General features: G+C 43.6%; 1 protein-coding gene across 1 annotated transcript in view; it reads right to left on the reverse strand.

Moving 5' to 3' along the window:
- The window catches only part of msh3 (mutS homolog 3 (E. coli)), a 111,208-nt gene that overhangs the window by 47,538 nt on the left and 41,593 nt on the right, over positions 1-22,077 (reverse strand). Inside the window, exons 14-20 of the mRNA XM_088910961.1 lie at positions 20,447-20,634; positions 19,557-19,725; positions 16,825-16,889; positions 14,403-14,519; positions 12,710-12,817; positions 10,020-10,134; positions 1,958-2,115 (exon numbers count right to left, since the gene is read on the reverse strand). Of these exons, the coding sequence (XP_088767087.1) occupies positions 1,958-2,115; positions 10,020-10,134; positions 12,710-12,817; positions 14,403-14,519; positions 16,825-16,889; positions 19,557-19,725; positions 20,447-20,634 (920 nt within the window). The remainder of the gene's footprint in view (positions 1-1,957; positions 2,116-10,019; positions 10,135-12,709; positions 12,818-14,402; positions 14,520-16,824; positions 16,890-19,556; positions 19,726-20,446; positions 20,635-22,077) is intronic.

Raw genomic sequence — 22,077 nt, forward strand, 5'->3', positions numbered from 1 at the left:
TTGACTAAAAACACTGGGCATCCGCAGTTATGTGATCTTAGAATCCACTCTAGAGTGTAGCTATCAATTATAAAGCCCGACGGTAAGTACAATCCATTAAATGCCCTCTATCAAAAGAGCACTCCCGAGATGAATGTTCTCAAGAATGTAAAAGAAGCCACAGTTGCACCCTTCCTACAAGTCCAGAACTCCTATTTCACGCTTTTGTGCTCTGCTGAATTGACGGACAGTAAATTACTGAACAATAAAAATATATTTTCCCTTTTCCTGCTCAGTCCGTGAAAAGGTACTATATAGTGGCCATGGAAAAGAACATTTCAGTTTTGAGATAATTTCATTCAGTATGTTTTTTTTCTTCATAGGTTACACAACCTGGCCTGGTTTCTATAGCGTTGTCATGGTCACAACTCCACAGACTGTTTCTGCCTCCTGTCAGAAGTGTGTTCACACACTACAGTATGTACAGTCTCTCTGGGCTGTGCAGAAACAACAATTAAGCAAGAGCCACTGAAAACAGACTCATTTTAAAAAGGCTTTATAGTATTAATTGCTTTTCCCAAACTTTGGAGTCTAAAGATGAACTAGTGAGATCCAGTCCCACTGCATACAAGTGCATCAACAGAGCATGAAAGCTAAATAGACACACACAATGCTTCTTGACAAATTAATCTGCATTTCCACAAAAGGCCATTTGAATCTAAAAACCTTCCTACTTCAAATTTAGTATTTAGCTTTGTAACCTCTGTGCAAAAATTATTAAAATACCCCTTGTTTTGTATCTAAACTTTGATTTAGTATGTATAATTAATATATAATAATAATACAAATGTTAATATATAGAAACACAGAGAGTATTAACATAGTATAATACCAATATTATATATAATAACAGATATGTAAAATTACAACCGTATAACTGAAAATGCTAGAAACTCAGGTTTTCAATACATATTGGTAGTTTTGGTGCACTATAAAAGTAATAAAAAAAACTTAGTGAAGAGAAATTAAGTTGATTTCAGTTTTACATTATTTATTACTGTGTACCCATATCTGGGAATGGTTTTACAATCCAATTATGACCAGCCACACTTCTGAATATGCTAAAGTGTGCCTTTGCCGAAGCTTCGAACATGCTTCTTAGAAGGACAACTTCCAAAATTCTTCTTTTTTGCAGTAAGAAGGGTTTGCATGCAACGCGACACTTGGAGAGGAACGAGTTTTTAGATGGGCAGGGGGGTGTGCAGGGCCATGCCACGCTTCGTAAAGGAAATCCAAATAGGGAGCTGCATCAGCATGCGAAGGAACAGGTAAAGGTTTATTCCCTGCTGAAAGGAGAAGCCAAGAGACAGAATGAATAAACCTTTACCTGGTCCTTGGTAAAGTCAGGCCCCGCTGGACAGTGGCGACCCAGTAATAATAATAATAATTGCTTACACTTATATAGCGGTTTTCTGGACACTGCACTCAAAGCGCTTTACAGGTAATGGAGCCCCACCTGGATGATGCAACAGCAGCCATAGTGCGCCAGTACACTCCCCACACACCAGCTGTCAGTGGGGAGGAGAGCAGAGTGATGAAGCCAGTTCAGAGATGGTGGATTATTAGGAGGCCATGATTGGTAAGGGCCAATGGGAAATTTGGCCAGGACGCCGGGGTTACACCCCTACTCTTTACAAGAAACACCCTGAGATTTTTAATGACCACAGAGAGTCAGGACCTCGGTTTTACGTCTCATCTGAAGGACGGCGCCTGTTTACAGTACAGTGTCCCCGTCACTATACTGGGGGATTAGGACCCACATAGACCGCAGGGTGAGTGCCCCCTGCTGGCCCCACTAACACCTCTTCCAGCAGCAACCTTAGTTTTTCCCAGGAGGTCAGTAGGCAGTGCAGTAAAGAGGAAAGATAACCCCCTGTCTTGGCAGCAGCAGGTCGGGAAGGGGGAGAGAACTGTGTACCTGGTGAAAATGCCATCGACCACCCCGATGACAGCTTCCTCGGCGGGAACGAAGGAGCCCACCTGGGCCATGATGGTGATGAGGCCCACCTGGCGGATGTAGGAGCTCTTCCCGCCCATGTTGGGTCCGGTGATGATCATGGCCCTCCTCCCGTCGCCCTGCGTGACAAAACCGGGAGTCAGCCTTACGAGACAGCACCGCTGGTTTTGAGTCCAGATTTGAAGGAGTTTAGGGAAGGTGACTCTCTGATATTCTTTGGGATCGAATTCCAGAGCTCTGGGGTGCAGGAGACCAGAGATGGAAGAACGAAGGTTGTGAGGTGGGGAGCAGGATGATAGTAACTCAGACAGGTAGTGAGACACCAAGCCCTGCAGAGACTTGTAGGTGAGCATGAGAATATTGAAGTCAATATGAAACCTGACTGGAAGCTGGTGCAAGGACTCCAGGACAGGAGTAATGTGATCACTTGCACTAGACCTGGTCAGATTCTGGCTGCCCAATTCTGGACATACTGCAGCTTGTTAAATGTGGATTTAGATACCCCAGCGAGTAGGGCATTACAGTCAAATCAAATAGAGAGAAGACGACAATAGTCATTGACAATACAGAACAGTCCGGTGTATTTCTGGGGTATAACAGTGATGTTATTCTCTTAGCTACTCCCAGCTGTCAGAATCACTGCAGAGGCTGGGTCTCTTCCCATGATGTGGACGAGAGATTATCAAGAGCGAAATGGGCACCTGAGACAGAGTCACCACAGCCTAACACCTTGCTGTAGTAAAACAAAACATAATAATTTGACTGACTTCCTCTCAGAGTACCAACATCGTTAGGAGAAAAGGTTCGAGAGTGCCCAAAAAAGGCTCAACAGGTGTGCAGGCGGAGAAGATGAAAAGCAGGTAGGTGGACAGGTGTCTGACTGCTCAGACTGATCCCTCTTCTCATTTTATCAGGACTGCTAACACCAGAGCTCAGACGCTCCCCTGCTCCCTTGGGACAGAAAGGCAACAGAAGAGAAAATATGAAAAGGGGAAGAAAAATGAACCATTTCGTCCAGACCCTTAATGCTCACATTAGTGTTTCCACAAGGATAACTACGAGAGAGCTCTGAACTGTATGGCCGGGTATGCCTGCCCCCCCCGGCTGCTAACGTCTTTTCAGGTAGATGTGACGCTATTTCCAATCAGCGTGGGCGGACTGTACAAAAGAGCCTTCAGCTGAAGAGTTCTGGAAAAAGCTCTGCCTTGAGCACTTAGCAATCTCCAGGATTCTTCAGCAAAGCCTGCTGAGGGAAGATTAACGTAGCCAGAATTCTGCTAAATGGAGTGACACTGCAGGAACAGCGCAGCACGAACACACTCTGCTCCCCTCGAGTTTCAATCAACACAGGAAGCGATTTGACACAAGAAAGGGTGTCAATGTTTCCCCACAACGCAGCCCTGACATAAAATGTCTCACTTGCCTCAAGACACGAGAAGGTCTGGCAAAGGAAGATGATCTCCTGGTTATCATTTTTATCGTTTTAACATTTTGCGTCACGGATCAAAACAAAAGGTTGTGTATGATAAGGATTTTAACAATACAGCACTCCAAATAATTCCACAGAGGCCAGACTGGATTATGTCACTGCTGCTTCAGCCACATGACCTCGGTTTTACAGCACACAACACGGTTGGGTAGCTTGTTCCATACTCCCACAACCCTAAAGAAACTGCACCTGTTCTCATTTTTTTTAATGCACAAGTCTGTGTATTGCACAGTACAGAAATGGCAGAGAGCTGCAAGTTCCCATGTGGTTCCAAAGACATTGTCTGTTCAGACAGAAAAAAGGCTTTCAAACAAGGTACAACTGGAAGCCACTGTGGCTCTCGATATACCAAAGTGGGTCTGTTTATGTGCTTTTCCACTGAAATCCCAGCAGTGTGCTGCTTGTCCGCAGATTTGAAATCAAATGATCAGAGAAAAAGCCATAATGCACATACAGTACTCTATACCTACACTAAGCCAAATTCAGAAGATTGTTCCCAAGTAAAAAAAAATGGTGAAATTAGCTAAGCAGATGGATGTTGTTACATGGCATTGTCTGATTCTTTTCACCATTATAAACTCTGTAACAACAATAATATCAACAACAATTAACTGACGTAACTGTTATAACTGTAACTAATCAGTTACAAAATGTTCTTATCTATTGTAATTTCATTGAAATACACTAAACATTAATGAAGTGATCCCTGCATGCTTCCGAATAATTTATACTTAATTTTATACTTATTATTCAAAAAATGTCTTTTACTGTACACGTTACATGTCAAACAGCTGATGACACAGACATGAAACACACCATGAAAAAGAAAAGATTGGGATTTGATTCCTGAAACAGGGCGCACACACACTGCACACGGGAAAGATTTGAAAATGCAACTTCTTGATAACGCACTATATAAAGATTGTTTTAATTGGCCACAAGAAGAAATTGTGATGGGCATCTCCGATCGTAATTAATTTTAAACGAGTGTCTCTTTAATAAGTCTTCTACTCGTTAATAAGCATAGCCAGTACTGTGCTTAATCTCCTTGTAGCATCTCTCAGACATAGCTTTCACTGCTCCTCCTTCTTCACCTGCCAAGCTTCTCCTGCGGTCAGGCGGTACACAACTGGCTTTGAAAACTAGCCTCACAGTTAATAGACGCTGAAGTTTTACAACCAGGTTGTCTTCATGAAGGGCACAAGTAAAAAATAATCATCACACAGCAGAAGACTCAAAACATCATCTATATAATAAGATTAGCAGAGTACTCTGGAAGCCATGAAAGCAGCAATTATTCCGTTCTTCATTATGGTAAGTCAATAATAAAAATAACGTGCAAAACTGAATCCAAACTTTGAGCATGAAGCTGCTAACCCGTTACCCCCACATCTGCAGATGAAGCAACTCTTAGTGAAATCAGTAATATTATTTTTATAGTTATGATTTTGCACAGAGATCACAGCCTGTCCGTTACTTTGCTCATCGCACAGAAACACACTGGTTTTGCAGAGTCCGATTATTATGTCCATGACATCTGTCCACTTTTCGTTATTGCTATTATCACTTTTTTTTTTAAATCGGTTGTACAAAGCTCTTCCCCTGCCAATATCACACTCAGCTCAGCGTCGCATGACCTTGCGGACAATGAAAAAGAGAAGCCCTTTGAGCCAGGCCCTGAAATCTATACAAATCGGCTCAGATTAGTAAATGATGCCACAGTGATTGCCCTAGCACAAAACAGACAAATCAGAGCAGTGTATAGGCATACAGCACAAAAGGTTAGGAAATGTTCTTATTGCACTGCTTTGGCAAAGATTAAACCATCCAAAATAAAATGCAAAAGATTCCAAAAGGGTAAAGTTATGTACTGTAATTAATTAAATTTGTGGCCTTGTTATGTCTTTGTGATAAAGAGTAACATGATCTGTTTTATTTTACAGAGACACTCACAGGTTACACTCCTTGACAAAAAAAGAATGAAACCTGGTTTTGAACTGGAATGTCACCTATTTAAATACAAAATGAATCACTACAGTTTGGCGTGAAAACAGCATTTTTTTTATTTCACTCTAAAATCATCACAACCCCCCAATTCTTGCAGAAGGAACTGCAATTTTAGGAACTGCTCACTTTATAGACACTTCAATAAATGAAGAGTAGAAAAAAAAGAGGGGTGTTTCACCTTTTTCCCCCCCACCATTGCACCAGGTTATTAACCTCTACGTGAATCCCTGCAGCCTGCATGCTGACAGCACCCCCCCCCCCCCCCCTTGAGAGACATGAATGCTATGCCACAGTTATTAATGTCAATGATTCTACAAGTCCATTTCACCTTTATTGTCAGTCCTCTTTTTGGATGCAAGAGACACCAAACCCAACTTTGCACCTACTGTTGGCTGTATCAATGAAACCAGATTGCCACCTGCATGGCTAACATGATCAATCAATGTCTAGAACAGGTTTCACTGAGAGAGGCGTCTCGAAACAAGACGACTCCAACAATCAAATGACCAGCGACTCCAACAACCCGCAAGTCCCAGCCCGGATCACAGACAGAGGAGATACAGAAGAATGGGCTGCCTCCCTTTGATGACGAACGAACGACGCTGGCCTACTCCCTGGTCATGTACAGCCCTCAAGCTAGGTCTTATCACAACGGTTCCTCTGAGTTGCAGTGAAGTATCTGACAGGACAGCAGCAGTGTAGTGGAAGCATGGCCAACATACCACGCCAAGGAGCATGAGCTCATTTTGGAGCGCTCACCTAGTGTAGGTGATATTCATCCTTTCACTGGGTCTCTACCTGCTGCAACCTTTTTTGTTACCATTATTTGTTTAAAAAATGAAAAATAAAAGCAGACTGGCCATGATTGAAAAGTACCTTTACTCTCCTCTGTTGTCTTCTTGCCTTTACCTGCAATCAATTCCAACAAAAAGATTCTCGAAGAGAAGCCCTGCACGTGGTATGCTATTTACAAGTGTTGTCATGTCTTGGCTACATAAACAGCAGTGATAAACACTCAGTTTAGCTCCAGGGCTGAATTTGATTACAGCCATTACTCACAATTAGCTTAACCCCACTTCACTTCTTATTGCTGCTTGACAGTCTGCGGAAAAAAAAAAAAGAAAATGTGGGTCATGATTAAAAAAACAAATTAATGAGCTGGAAATTGCAGGACTGCTCACCTGAGCCCGTATAGTGTTTATGGAAAAACTAACTTCTGCTTGTCAGAATACACAGGCAATCCTCTTCCCTGAACACTTTACTGCCAAACGAACAGCATAAACGGCACAAACTGACACCTCAAAAAAGAGCTTTCTGTCTAACAATAGAGGGAAACTTTTGAACAAATGAAGCAGAAAGTATTGAACTGCGTGAAACTAAATCAGGCATATAAAAAATAAGACTTGGACTACACAGGAAGATGCTGTGGTTGTGCAATACTGTTAAGTGTTATATAATTCTGTGAAGTGCTGAGTCGTAAATTCTGCCTTTGGTAAAGGTTTAGTAAACTCGGGGAAGCTTTGATTAAAACCTACCGTATATAAATGTATATAAATGGCAGTGTAACTATAAGCATTATTCACTGGGTTAAGACTGCCCTGAAGTAGAACTTTATATGGAGGTCAGGATTTAAAATGGGTGCACATTGTATGACAAATACAGCCCTGTTTTGCTGGAGAAAAAGTATTTTCTATCATATTTTAACTATAATTGCAATTGTGGCAGCATTTTGTTTTACTGTTTGAAAGAAAATCATTAGATTTCAGATAACGTTTACAGACAAAGCAGTTGGGTTGGTTGCCGATTCCAGGTCTGTTGAGAAGTCCGAGATATCACTGGAAATGTGTTTAAAAACTAAAATTTATGGCAGTGCCTTGCAAGCTTGTCAATCAGGAAATGATTCATAAATACATTATTCAGTACATATTTATACTCAAATGTGTCTGCCAGGTCTCCCATCCAGGTACCGACCAGGCTCACCCCTGCTGAGCTTCAGTGGGCTGCCAGATGTGAGTTGCAGGGTGATATGACTGCTGGCACATATAAACAAGACTACTCACAAACTAAAGCAAATGTAAACATCTGTTTACGTACACCTGGTTTATCATTATTTGAAATTGTTTTCTTTCTGTCTTTTCCCCTGTCCTAAACTGATGTTTATTTCTGTTTATATGGAGAGATTTAGGACCTGCTACATGCCTTAGCCAGAAGCTATTTCACTTTCCTTTGACGAACAGTAAAATACATCCAGTCCTACACATTGCATAATATCTGAGTGCAAGAGGTTAGAGTTATATAAATCTAATAACTGCCTGACAGCATGTAAATAAAACCTTCTAAACCGTATAATAGCAGAATTGTAATTCTGAATGGAATGACTGCAATTTATCACATTCTCTAGATCATGTTTGTGTTAACTGTTTCATGACATGACTTAAGCAACATGTCAGTTTTAAAGACTTGCTTATTCACTTTCAATTCATCAAATAAAGGAACACATGCAGAAATGTACTGTTCTCCCTGATGGGTAAAAAGAGAGCCACCTGGAACATGCACTGTGGAAAAACTATAAAGAATCAGATTCGTGATTTCTATGAAAAGAAAAGCAACAGAGACATTTTTAATTAATTTTCAGCAAACCTTTATCTAAATTATTTTTTCCAGCTGCATATTCTCCGAGTACTGTGTACCACAATTACACTAGTATATCACCATCTAATTTTGTCCTCTAAGTAGGAAATACCTCATGTTCCAGACCAGTATTGCTGTTTATATACTTAATCTTCCCTTCTCGGCTCTTGTGCCGAGCCCAGGTGTGATTCTAGGGAACTGGATCCTGCTTTTAGTGTTTGTGAAGATGATACTCAACAACAGCATCCTAAATGCAAAAGGAAACTGATTCATTTTCAACCAGTGAGGCGTTCACACTGCTGGTCCAATTCCGTGGAGAATCATCACTCATCATTGTTAATTCAATGCTGACTGCCTGCATGCTTATCAGATAGTGTGTGCAAACGCGTTGTGAACTGTGTGCATCATAGATATCATTAAAAGTGGTACGCAATCACCATGGACAAGGTACAGGCATTAGGAAGCAGTGTTCCACATTGGGATTAGAATTACCACCCCTCTGGTCAGAAGTCCAGAACTCTACTACACCATTCCATACTGCCACTCCCATACAGCTCAAGACTTTCCTACCTCATATGAGCACAAGAGTAGGTTACACACTAGAAGTGCCCATTCAGCTTGTCTGGCTCATTCAGTACTTAATTGGTCTAAGAATCTCATCCAGCCATTTGTGAAAGAAACCAGGACATCAGTTTCATCAACCTGGGCTTGGTGGCTTCTGCATTCCCACAACCCTTTTGTCAAAGTCGTGCCTCCTGTTCTGGGTTTTAAAATCACTTATATCTAAAATCCGCTCATGTCCACTGGTTTGTGTTACACGGTTTATTCTGAAGAAGCACACTAGGTTGACTATCGGTGCTTATCGGGAGTCCGAAGACCCGCGTCTCCTCATGGCTTTCTCTGTTCAGCTCCTTCAGCTTGTCACTGTAGGACGTTCCCTTCAGCCATGCCATTCATCTGGTAGCCTATCCCTGCCCTGATTCCAGAGCAGCATCTTTTATACCCCCCTCTCCCTTACTTTGCACCCCCCTGCCCACCAGGTCCAGCCCTCTTCTCCGTCTTTATACCCACCCCTCGTCATCTCCACTCACGACCTGCTTCCCACACAGAAAGAGCACCTTTCAAGAATTTTCTATTCCATTTCCACTCCTACTATATGTCTGCTATTCCGCCTTCACACCTCATTGATTTAACTGCTGTATCCAATGTGATGTTGCTAATTGTATAAATCTGCAGTTAATAATGACAATCACAGCAGTAATAATCCTAAAACCTCTAGTCTTCGGAGAAACCATATTAATTTCACCTCAACTTTGTTCCTTAGGCTCACCTTAATGATCCTCCTGTTATAAACAAAACACCAAAAATAAACAAGAGGATATCTTGCTCAGGGTCAATATATGTCACATGCTGTACGTGTGTATGAACATGTAGGGGCCAAGACTGCATACTGGGAAAACAAATCAACATTTCAGCTGGGTAGCCTCTCCAGGTGTGTGGGGGGGTGAGGGACAGAGGGGAACACAAGCAAGAGAACATGAGACAGGGAGGGCTGACATTGGGTAGGGTGTGATGGGAAAGGGATTCCGAAGAAATGGAAATCCGGGAGATTAGGTCCAATATCAGTGTGGAAGGCAGAAACCTTGTAAAAGAACCACACCCTCCTCCTCCTCCTTTCCCCATTCCCCCCACACACTCCTGAAGCATTTTCTCTTCTTTTCACTCTCCTTTGCAGAGGGCAAGTTCATGCAACACCCCACCCTACACTACACACGCATCCACAACAAGCACTTGCAGAACTCAAGCAAAGCTGCTTCTGGAATGTAAAACATGTCTGTGCAGACTCCCCACTTCGGAGAAGGTGCCTGCTGTGCGACGCGGCCCGCGAGGGCTCACCTGTAGCTCGGTGTTGTTGGGCACGTACTGGTCCTGCTCCCCCATCAGCAGGTCGATCGCTGGGTGTCTGCCCTCCTTTATCACGATCTGCTGCTCGTCCTCCAGCACCAGCGGCCTGCGCAGGTCACAGAGACAAACGGCAGCGTCACCACCACAGCCCATCACTTCAGGAAGGGGCTGCCGAGATGCGGCAGATATTTCACTCGTGCTGAGGCACGGTCTCCTAACTGGAAAGGGTACACAACATTCGCAAACAAGAGCAGCCATTCATCCTGACTAGCTCAATGAGGCGTGACAATACCTCAACAGTAGGGAGTGTTTGTACCTTTAGCTTTGTTCATAGGAAATAATTGAGTTTTTCCTTAAGTAAAACTCTATTATAATACGTTGAGACAGGCGTCAGCTGGGACTAGTCTGGGAGTCCAGTACTTGTTGCCCTAATGAGTTTCAGCTGTGAGTCGGCTTACTGAAATGCCCTGTTTAAACACTGTTTGGAAGCTCAGCTCTCCTTGGTGGAGACTCTCCTGAGCCCAGTGAAGTGAAAGCAGTCACCGGAGAAGCAGTCTGGCGGGGGCAGTGGAGGTGCCCGAGATGGGTGCTGTGCGAGGGCAGCCACTGTAAAGGGGTGGCGTAGCTGAGCAGTGGGAATGCTGTTGGCTGCAAGTGCTGTGGAGGTGCTGGAAGGAGTCCAAGCCACCCAACGGTGCTCTGCAGAGGTCTTACTGAGCTGCAGGGGTTGATGGCTGATGTCCTCAAAGATGCAAGATGCCGTAACAGAGCACTAAAAGCAACAAGAGTCACAGGACATCTAAGAGCAACCAAGGCAAGCGTCGGAGGTGATGAAAGTGGAAGAAGGCTCAAAGTGCTTGCTGTGAAAATCACTCTTAAAGCTCCAAGAGTAGGTTGGCAGCTGTTTGGGACAGAAGGTTTGTTACTTGTCATGCTGGGTGAATGAAGCCCTCAGGCAAATGTAGTTTTTCTTCTTATAGGACGACGTGCAAATTTCCTCTTGAATCTTGAGCAGTCCTTTGCCCTGAATGCCATCTTGTACTCAGAGCAGAGCACATCATCATTTCCCCATTCAGAACACTAAAGAGAGGGTGCTAAAGCCAACAGGTTCACATTATTAGCTAGCCAGAAGAACTAGGAAACACATATATAAACTGAAGGACTCCTACACAGTGCCTTGGAAAAGTACAGACCCACTCGGTATTTGGTTAAAGCAAATTTGGCAGCAACTACAGCTACTTGCTGGGTAAGTGTCTTCCAAATTTGCACACTTGCCTTAAAACAATGATTTGCCTTTGAGAAATACATTATTGCCCATCAAGTCATTGCTTAAAAACTGCAGATGAACAATCCTAATGCATTTTGAATAATTCAATGCTATATCAGATAACAAGCAGAACAATAAAATGACAATGTCTGAGGAATAAAAGCATAAAACTGAAAAAACAAAAGCAACTCCAGCCTCCCAATGGACCATCTCTTCATTTGACCTGTAGTTATGATATTTATTCCATTCTTTTTCAGCAAAATGATGCTCTTCCTTCACATCTGAAAAGCGGCTTCTGCTTCCTACAGCAGAAACACACAGTGCCTTACAGTGCCTGCTCAGTCTGAGACAGAGACATCATCCAAAACAGACCTTTGCCCTCCTGTATTACATTACTAGTCACGGGATAACTCGGATCCGCCCGCCTCTCGGGTAGGATGATAACCACTCTAATTCAGGAAAGAGAAAGATGAATCTAAAAAAAGTCAAATTTGACGGTTTTATTTTACATCTTGGCTTGGGTGCTGCAGTGGGTTTTGCCTGTATCAAATCCAACAGCTTCTGATGTTTTTGAAAGCACTTTCTCATTGCTGTGATGAAAGCTTTTCGGTGGTCCTGTCGTCAGTTCCTGCAGTCTTTTCTTACACAATCCTACATCAGGGGGAGCAATGAGTAAAGAAGAGGAACAGAGCAGATGACCACTCCCTTGAATGATGGCAGGAAAGGGTGAAGGCAGATTAGAGAATTAGAAGGTTGATCTGTGCAAGATGGCAAGGCATAGCACATTAGACTGACAGAAGCTTCAGACTACATACAAATCCTACCATGAATCTTTGCCCAGCAATCGGACTGCCTTCACACCTTCCCTTACACCAGCAAGCAACCCCACAACCTCAAAGATTGTGCTGTCCAGTGCCCATTACATTTCTGCTGGGCTGTCCACCCAACCCAAGGGGACAACGTCTTCCCACTGACGTTCCCAAATTCTTGTCTGGATAAAGGAACGCCTGAACACAGGACAGAGGAAAACGGCTTTGCACTGCGGCTCCCAATGGCACAAGTATCACACCACCACACAGGGAGAGCACTCTCATTAGAACGCAAATGTGACGCGGGACATCTACAAGGAGGTGTTGTAGCAAACACCGCGCTGACTCGCTGCTCACATAACTCCTGCAGTTTGCGAGTTCAGCTGAGTTGGTAATCATGAAATCCGCAAGATGTTACTCAGGTATTAACAGGTTTTGGACTGTAAGCATTTTCCCCACCACTGCGGTCTGTTCAGTCTGTGTGTGGATCCATGTGCTCCTCAGTCCCTTGAGCATACCTGTGATCTAGCTGGGAGTTTAACAGGGTACCCCTAACAAAGCTATCAGCCACCTGGCAAAGACAGAACAAAGATTAAATCAATTACCTGCAGTAATTGCCTTGCTTAGCAACTTCTGCCAATGAGAAGATGCAATCAACTGTTGCTAGGTGACAAACTCCTTTCCTGATTATGTGATAGTGTTCTCCGAACTGACTGTGGGGAAAAAATGAACAATTAAATAAATCTGGGAATATAAATGCATTTATAATGTTCACACAATAGAGAAAGAACAATACATATGAAAAAATGGCTGTCATTGACTGAAAAAAGCCACATTTACCTAATATATCTAGTTACCTAATATACAGCAAATATCACACATTTAAATCTTCAGGTTTTTTTTCTGTCAGTACTTAATATGCCCATTAAACATAAATGTTAGGAAACGCAGGTCAAATGAAGGCTAGACTAGACTCCCAGGTGCGGACAAGGATGCTATGTCTGCCGGCCGTCGATCACACTGAAATTGCCAGAGCCAGTGGAGCTCAATCACCGCTACCCACACACAGCCAGACTGGAAGAATGGGTTTGAACTGGACCACAAGTGCATCAGAACCATGTGAAATACACCCTGTTCAAGAAACAAGTGCAGGTTTATTCCATGCTGGCAGGAGAAGACAAAAAATGCAACATTTCAGCTGCGGGGCCTTCTTCAGGTGTGAGAAAGAGAGAGGATCTCTGGCCTTTCTCACAGCAGAAGAAGGCTCCAGAGCCAAAACACTGTTTCTTTTCTTCTCTTTTCAGCAGGGAATAAACATTTACTTTAAACCTTTGCAGCCTTCGCATGCTGACGCAGCTCCCTACTTGAACTACTTACACCCTGTTCAAGTTGCCTTTACTAACCACCAGAGACCCAGGACATCAATTAACAGGCGAAGTGTGTGTCTAATATTTTGGCCATTGGGTGTATTTTCTCCCTATTACATCACTGTGTGTTAAACATCTAAGTGAAAAAAAAATAATCATAACATCAAGAAATGATCCTACAGGCAGGGGTTTGCCCTCTGACCTTAGTGCCTCACCAAGGCCTGTTTAAACAATGAACTCTGTGAGCACACTCTCTGTCAGTCTGCAGTCTTGGTCTGGAGACCACATTCCTGCAGAGAAGTCCAGGTTCAGCCAGTACCAGCAAACCCCCTCTCCCTCTGAGCCCGTCGTACTAACGCATATACTCATATATATAAATCTACACTGCACATTCATATTCAAGATGCATTACCATATACTTTTTACATTTATTCCACAAGGGCAATCCTGCAGATTAAAACAATTCAGCACAGTCTTTAATAAAATAATGGGCTTGTCAAAACCACGTAAATTAAACTTTTTTTAAGAAAAAAATCTCCCTCATTGACCGTAGTATAACACACCTCTCCACCACACACACAACGTCACCTGCGAGACCTTCTGCCAGTAATAATTCACAGACTTAAAAGAAGTAATACTCCTAGAGACTAATAAGAAGTAATAGTTATGTACTTAGTCATAAACTGTGAGGTCAAGATGCAAAGACAGAAATGTGCTCAAGTGGCTAGATATGGGGAAAGTGCCGAGAGGGTCAGATGATTTTGAGATGCTGGGTGAAATCCCTAGGTGCCAAGTAACCACAGAGCTCCTCAGATTAACAGGATCCCTGCCTTACAGATTACTGCATTAATTGCCCCTCATTTCCATGTAATAGCGCCAGGTGTTTGTTAAATCCCCGGCCTCCAGCAGCTGCCCTGATGCCGAGACGTACTGGAGGAATTTGGTCCACTCTTGGTTGCAGTCGATGACGAGCTGCTCTCGGAGCTGACTGAGGCAGCGGTACTTCTCCACGATGAAAGGAGAGTGGAACCGTCCTACCGCCTTTGTGCTGCAGAGAACAGAGAGAGAAAGAGAGAGAGAGAGAGGGGTTACTAAGCAATCAGTTATGTCTGTTGCCACAACACTCACTGCCTCCTTTCATCATGCGCTCGGCTGTCCTTGTGGTTAAAGGATGAATGGCAGAAGGAGACGAGGAAAAAAAAATAAAGTTCCGATATTGTAGACATACCACTCCTTCTCCTGATGACTGACACAGAAACACACTTCGCCAACTTATTCAAATACTTGGGTAGTTCACCGAGACACTTTAGACACTGTTGCTTTGGCTATATGCTTGGGGTCGCTGTCCCGTTGGAAAGTGAACCTTTGTCCCATTCTTCAGCTGACAGAAGCAGGTTCTGCTCACAGCTTTGCCTTCATTTGGCTCCATTCATTGCTCCTCCTATCCTGACAAGCGCCCCAGGCCCTGCCGCTGAAAGGCTATGGTGGGATGGTGCTACAGTATACGGGTCAGGAGGCGTGCTCGATTAACGCCCGAGATTGTTGTCCTTGGACAGGTTTTCTGATCTCGGACCTCTGTAGTTCTGTCAGGGTAGTCTTTGGGTTCTCTGATCAGTTTGGGAGGACAGTCTGCTTTAGGAAGAGTCTAGGTGGTTCCATATTCTTCCCATTTCCTAATGATGGGCTTGACTCTGCTCCTGGGAACTTTGTACACCCTAGATGCATGTTTATAACCCTCACTAGATCTATGCCTCCTCGCAATTCTATCAGAGGGTTGTACAGACAACTCCAGAGTCTCCTGAAATCATGTCAACCACTTGAACTGACCCCAGGTGGACTCCATTCAAGTTTTAGAGTGATCCCACAAGGAAATGAAGAGCAAAGGGGGTGAATACTTATCAAATCAAGATATTTTAACATTTTCTTTAACGTTATACTGTATGTAGAAAAGTCCACTTCACAGTATACAGTAATCCCATATCTATTTGAGTTGGCAACATAAATGCTGATAAAAATCCAGGGGGAGGTGAATACAGTGCTTTCTGTAGGCACTGAATGTAAGCAGAAACAATTACAGTGAATACATTTTTTAAAAACAACTGAAGGTGAGCAAGACAGAAAAATCGTTGTCAAATAATTTGTTTTAATGCCATGGACATGATATTTAAAACATAATTTTCATTCCTAACACTTGTACTGAATACTCCATCACAATGAAAAAATCTTCTTTGAAGTTTAGACAGGTTTTTTTTTGTTTGTTTGTTTGTTTGCTTACTAAGGTGCTACAAAGGACATCTTCATGAAATAATCGAAAGGCGTTGGGAATTCCGGAATTTGGAATCTTCCAGAGTTCTGTTGCCACCGGACTGGAGTCGGCACCTGCGACTGGAAGACGGCAGCAGCTCTGCCTACCCCTCCTCACAAGGCGCCAGTTTAACGGCGATTTGTCTCGCGGGTGGCAAGCGGGCGTTCCTCGCACACACGCACACCCCACCCCCATCGCGGAAACACGCCAGCTCCTCTGCGCCACCCTCTGTACAGAGGGGCTGAGCCTGCCGTCGGGGATACCCGTTTCTTAGGAACGGAGGGGAAAAAAATCCCACAGCGGACGCATTGTACTGGCACTGCCCAGCGACTGCCCTGCGGCGCTTAAAGAAATGCGCATGGGGAAGCAGTTCCTCATGAACATTCACCGCAGCACCATAGAAAGTGTCCTCACTGTGTGGTACAGCAGTACTACTGTGCATGACAGAGATGCACTACAAAGGCTTGTGGCAATGGCACAGAGGATCATAGGATGTGATTTACCATCAATCGGTGAGATCCACACCATCCGCTGTCGCAATAAAGCTCAATCCGTCATTCAGGATCCCAACCAGCCCGGCCACAAGGACCACTAGACTCAAAAACAGCTTCTATCCCACTGCTGTTCGCATCCTCAACAGCTGACTGCAGTGCCTTAATACACATCTGCACTACGCCCTTTTTACATAGTCTACCATTTATTTTTTTGGGTCTCACTACTACACATTTATTTTTCCACAACATATTTATTGTTCCTGTCGTCTACGTTGTGTGGTGCTGTCTGTTGTACTGTGGGTGTCCCGAGGGATCAGTGCGATTAAGAATTCCAATAAACTACTCTACTGCTCTACTCTCTACTCTGAAGTGACGAGCCCCCGGCACAAGCGTGCAGGCCCCCCACCTGAGTCGCAGGGATGCCAACAGCTTTCAAAGCCCGGACAGACGGAGATAAGGCAGTCCTGGGAGCCACGCAGGCCAGGCCAGCCAGCTGCCAGGCTCTGAAATGGAGGGACGGAGCTGGGCTCGTTGATGACTTTCACTGTACCCACCTGCTGATTTTCACCCAGTCGGAGGGCACTCTGGAAACCATGGCGTTCTTCACTTCAATGAGAAACTGCAACACAAACAGTTCTGAATCAAAATGACAAAACTTTAAATTCTAGAAACCCGACACTCATGAGGCATTACTTTAGGGAAAGAGTTATGGGGATCTGGAAAGCGCTAACCAGCTTTGTTGTTGAAGCTGACACCCTGGCTTCTTTCAATTAATATCGGGATGAGATCCTTGGATAAGTTTGCTACTAACCATAGGAAACGAATGATATACTGCAGCACTTTAATTGTTGAGATTTCACTTTAGTCATATTGTATAAATTCACAGCAATGATTAGTGCTTTATGTCACAAACAGGAAAGGGAACACCATTAATTTCTAATGCATTTTGCCGAAGCAGAATAAATTGTAAACAGAATACCTAAAAAAAAATGTCTACAAAAATACTTCTCGCCTTCAAGTTTGAAACAGAAATGATCATGCAGATGCCCAACTATAACCCATGTAAATTCAGCCTGCTGAAAGCCTTAAACAGCAATGACACTTTTGTCACGCCTTAGACAAACACTGTGCTCATTTCCACACGTTATTTATTATTTCAGTTCCTGTGCACAAAGAAAATCATCAGACTCATTAGAAAAGTAACATTATTAAAATGCAATTAAAATCTCCTCATCGCTGCATTAATTCCATACTTGCACCATCTTTCAAGAAAAAAAGTATCTCTGGTGCACAATTAGGACCTAACCAGATTAAACATAAAAGCAAATACAATGACTATGGGTTATGTTTTAAACAGGCTTGACAGACGGTAACAGCAGCAGCCGGAGAAAGTCCTTCTTTACTGCAGAGCACTGAGTGTGCCCAAGGCCAGTCAGCCCACAGGTGCTGCTGCTGTTACAGTCTTCGGTTAAGGACTCCACGAGCTTTCGGGCGTAGATCCTGCAAGAAGCAGAGCAGCAACAGGAGTAACGCCTTCTTTTCATTTCACCCCGGCCTCTTATTTCCCTGAATAACACCAGCAATCATGCAGCACAGTGGTGTGGAGGTTAGGCCTGCTGCCTCGCAGCTCCTGTGTCCTGGGTTCGAGTCCAGACAGGGTGTCGTCTTTTGTGTGAAACACATCCAGTTCACATGGGTTCTCTCTGGGCTCTCCAGTTTACTCCCACCATCAAAAAGCATGCTGAGCGGGTTAAGAGGCATCTCTACACCCTGTGTACGTGTCCACCATGCAATAGACTGGCACGAATCCAGGCAGTCTGCTCTGTGCTTCATGGACAGGTGCTGTGACTCTAACCCCGAACAAGCTACTTTCTCATTATGAACGGACGGGTGGCTGGAAAACTTGCAATCATTATCACTGAACCATTAACAACCAATAACGATTTGCAGCGTCTCATTCCTTGCACTCTTCCGAGAGACGCAGAGCAGCAACCCTCATTGAGTGCTTATTAACGAAACCCTTGTCTGACAATGCCTCATGATGAAAGGGCCCCATTCCCTAAAAGGAAACAGCAGTGTGTATAGTAGGTAGATTATCTGCAGTAGCAGATAAAGTCGGTACGTGAAACATTGGCACTCCCGTCGCATGGCAGACATCGCTGATGATTATTCTTATTTTAATTCATGTGTTCAAATGCAATGACATCAAAAGGTGAGGGTGAGGGTGTACAGCCCTGCCTTCTAAATGCTATCACGGCAACATTCACCACAAGCAAGACTTGCAATCGCCAGTGCAAATTCACAATTATTGCGTTTTATATTCAACTTAAGAACCTCGGAGTTTCACTACAATACTGATGGATCAGTCGAATCCAACAGTGAGAACACCTTGGCTCTCAGGGCACAGGCCCCTCAGGGAGATCAGCTGTGATGGAGGCCGTTGTGTTTGTGGGTACTTGGGAGATAAAAACAGAAACCCCTGTCAGAAGAAGGCCGTGGCCTGAGCACAGACAGCGGTGTGTTGAAAGGGAGACATCAGTCCGGCTAATAGATTATTCATGCAAACTCCAAGGTTTCTCAGGGACACGACTGAGCTGCACATTGACACAACAAACAGAAGGGCAGGTCAGGGCCTGCACATATATTCTGAAATATGATTCTTTTTTCTCTAAAACCAACACAGTAAGCGTTAGCAAACTCTCTCTTCTCAGTAATAACTTAGTTAGGGGTGGCAAATTTCTCTTTGTTTGTAATACATAGTTGTCCAGTAATGAAGCATTTATCTATGTTACCAATCTGACTTTTGTTAATTATGGGTTTTCTTATGTGAACGTTCAGGCAGTACTTCTCACTAGGACATTCTAGTTCCCTTATTCTCTATGTCTGCCATGTACTGTATTTATTGCTCTGTTTTATATCTGTACGTGCTGTCACTATATATATTTACCGGTTGGAATGTACTGTCTACATTACGTGGTGTTATCTGTTGTACCGTGCATGTCCTGAGAGAACGGTGCCAGTAAGAATCTCAATGTACATATGGCAAATAAACTCCTCTATCGATCTATGACCTCAGCTCGAAACAATAATGACTGCAGCTCAGACCTTCCACCCCTCACCACGTTCCTTACCTCAGTGCAGTCTTTTTCAGGAGAATCACTGATCCCTCCCTTATAACATCTGTTCTAACTTTATTATGTGGACATATATTGAAATGTGCACACAGCTATCTGATCCTGCAGGCATGGTCAGAACTGAGGAGCACATTTGCTCAGAGTATCCTTACCTCCTGGCCAGACACAGTCACGTAGTCCAAGCATGGGTTCTTCAGAATGAGGCGGATGTCCTTCCGGTGCTCCAGAATTTCCGAGATGACCCCCTGAATCTCCTCCTTCCTCCTCTTGATGACAGGGAAGTCTGTCAGGTCTGTAAAGAGCTGGGTCTTATCCCCTGTCCTGGAGACAACGCACACACAATCCCCTGAGACCTCAGAGACGAGGACAAAGCTTGCGCTATTAACATCGTGGGGGGCAAGCCGCTGCATGCCAGGATGCCATCGGGATGGGGCGTGGCCTGTGAAACTACACCGCGACTCCAAGCGCAGGATGCAGAGTAGAGGTGGCGATGCCAGAATCAGACCACAACACACGGGCTGGGCTCCCCAATCCCTGCTCTCCGATTTCTGTCAGGGGGCACTAGGAAAGAAGAGAGCAGCTGCCCCGGCCCAGCTATGGAATGGCAGACAGTCCAGTCCATTATACAACCGTTTAATACATTATAAAAAGTCATAATATAAAGTAACGTCTTTCCAAACATGATACTCTCACCTTGACATCTGTACCACATTACTTTAAAATAATTCCAAGGTTTATTTCCAAGGGACTTAAAATACTATGGTTTTAAGACAATTTTAGAATAATTACTTTGGGTTTTACCAATTCATTTTTTAGTAGCATTGAATAGTACCTCTCAAGAGACTAACAAAATGTCTATTTTCACATATTCTAGTTAGAGCATAAAGGCTTATAGATAAGGGTTTCTTTTCTCATAGTTACGGAGGTGGTAGTAATACATCACCCACAGGAAACTTCATTTTTGACTTAAATGAAGAATAAACTTAAGGTTCGACAACCCATCCACTTCGACGTATAGCCAAGAAGCATGATGGGAACTCACTTGGCCGCCTTCTCGTTGAGGACCTTGAGGAAGTGCTGTGCTGGGGACAGCAGCTGGGGCGTGGTCAGGAGGAGGTCCTTCAGGAGGCTGGAGCTCAGCTGTGATTGGACAGCAGGCAGTACAGCTTGGAGCTCCGCCTCCAGACGAGACAGCGTGCTGGTGATGAGGAAGAACTCTTGCGTAGAGCACTGCAGCACAAGAGCAGAGGGCAGACTGAGAGGACAGAGAATCCCATCACACTCCTCCCGAACCCCTGGGGTACAAGGCTGTTGAACCCCACAAAAAAAGTCTTCACTTTGCGAAGGGCTTTGAAAAAATCACTTTCAACAACCTCTGAAAAAACCAAAACGAATGGAAATCGATGGTCGCTGAAATCCAGACCTGGGCTCTCTAAAGTAACCCTGGTCCTGGAGCGCCTCAGTCCAGCTGGTACCATGGGTCACTAACATCACCTATTATTTATAGATTAAAAACACTTCTTTAAGACACTGATAAATTAATCTTTTCAAATAAGAGAACAAGTCTCTGAGAAAAAAAAATGATTTCTGTGCCAAATGATTACTTCATAGAGAAAAGGACTTGATTCGTTGATCGTAGTTACACTGTTGCAGGCCTTTAGAAATAGTTGGTTTAACAGTCGTCCATATAACAAACTGGACTGGACTGCTGGACAGAAGACGGCAGACTCTGAGCCATTCAGTCAGGAAAAAAAAGATTCAGTTTGCCACTCTACAGCCTAACTATAATATTACAGCCAACTGTGTCTTTGCATTTGTGACCTATTGATTGCGCTTATAAAAGATTGTGGGAGTCCAGAACAAGACACCCAGCCTTGTTGTTAAAGCCGATACCTGGGATCTAACCAAACGAGCCTGATCTGAAAACCTTTCCTTCCATTTTGAGACAACATCATGAGTAAAAACCATTTTAATGCACCAGGAAAGCCAACATCAAAGGAATAATTTCCTAACTCCATTTTCCCTGCTTCCTTCATACCAGCCAGTACAGAACAAGAACATGCACAAGCATCAGTCAGAATAAGGCCTCCTACCAGGCAAAGTGGATCTGTATCACTGTGATTACCAGCCTCATTTCGCTACATGAAACTCTACAGAGAAAAAGAGCATCTGACTGCAGAAATCTATTGCCCCATTCTTGCAGGTTCTAGATTGATATGCATCATCGGTGCATGATCATTTAATCAGACTCTGAAAAACAAACAGTAAAAACTATTTTGCCAGGACTAAAATTCAAATGGAAGTACCTATAAAGCGTACAACACAAAGACTTGTGGGAGACTGGAACAAGACACCAAGCTATACTGTATTTTAGAAGTCAATACTTTTCTTCAGTAAATGGCTGGATGAGATCCACAGATGAATCAGCACAAGCAACCAAAAAGGCTACATGTGCAGGATGCTCTTTTTTTACAGACCTCTTTGTTCACTAGGCAATAGCTTGGAATTTCAAAGATGTATTATTTAGCTATGCATTACAAAACACACAATATAGCAAAAATGCTTTTTATGCACCAAGTTAAAAGATGCACCAAACTGAAACATAGGGAAATGTGTGTTTTCCTCTTAAGACAAACAGGATTATTTTAATAAAACATCAAATGCTGAAACAAA

The sequence above is a fragment of the Atractosteus spatula genome, chromosome 3, assembly GCF_055471065.1.
Source record: "Atractosteus spatula isolate fAtrSpa1 chromosome 3, fAtrSpa1.hap1, whole genome shotgun sequence".
Lineage (NCBI taxonomy): Eukaryota > Metazoa > Chordata > Actinopteri > Semionotiformes > Lepisosteidae > Atractosteus > Atractosteus spatula.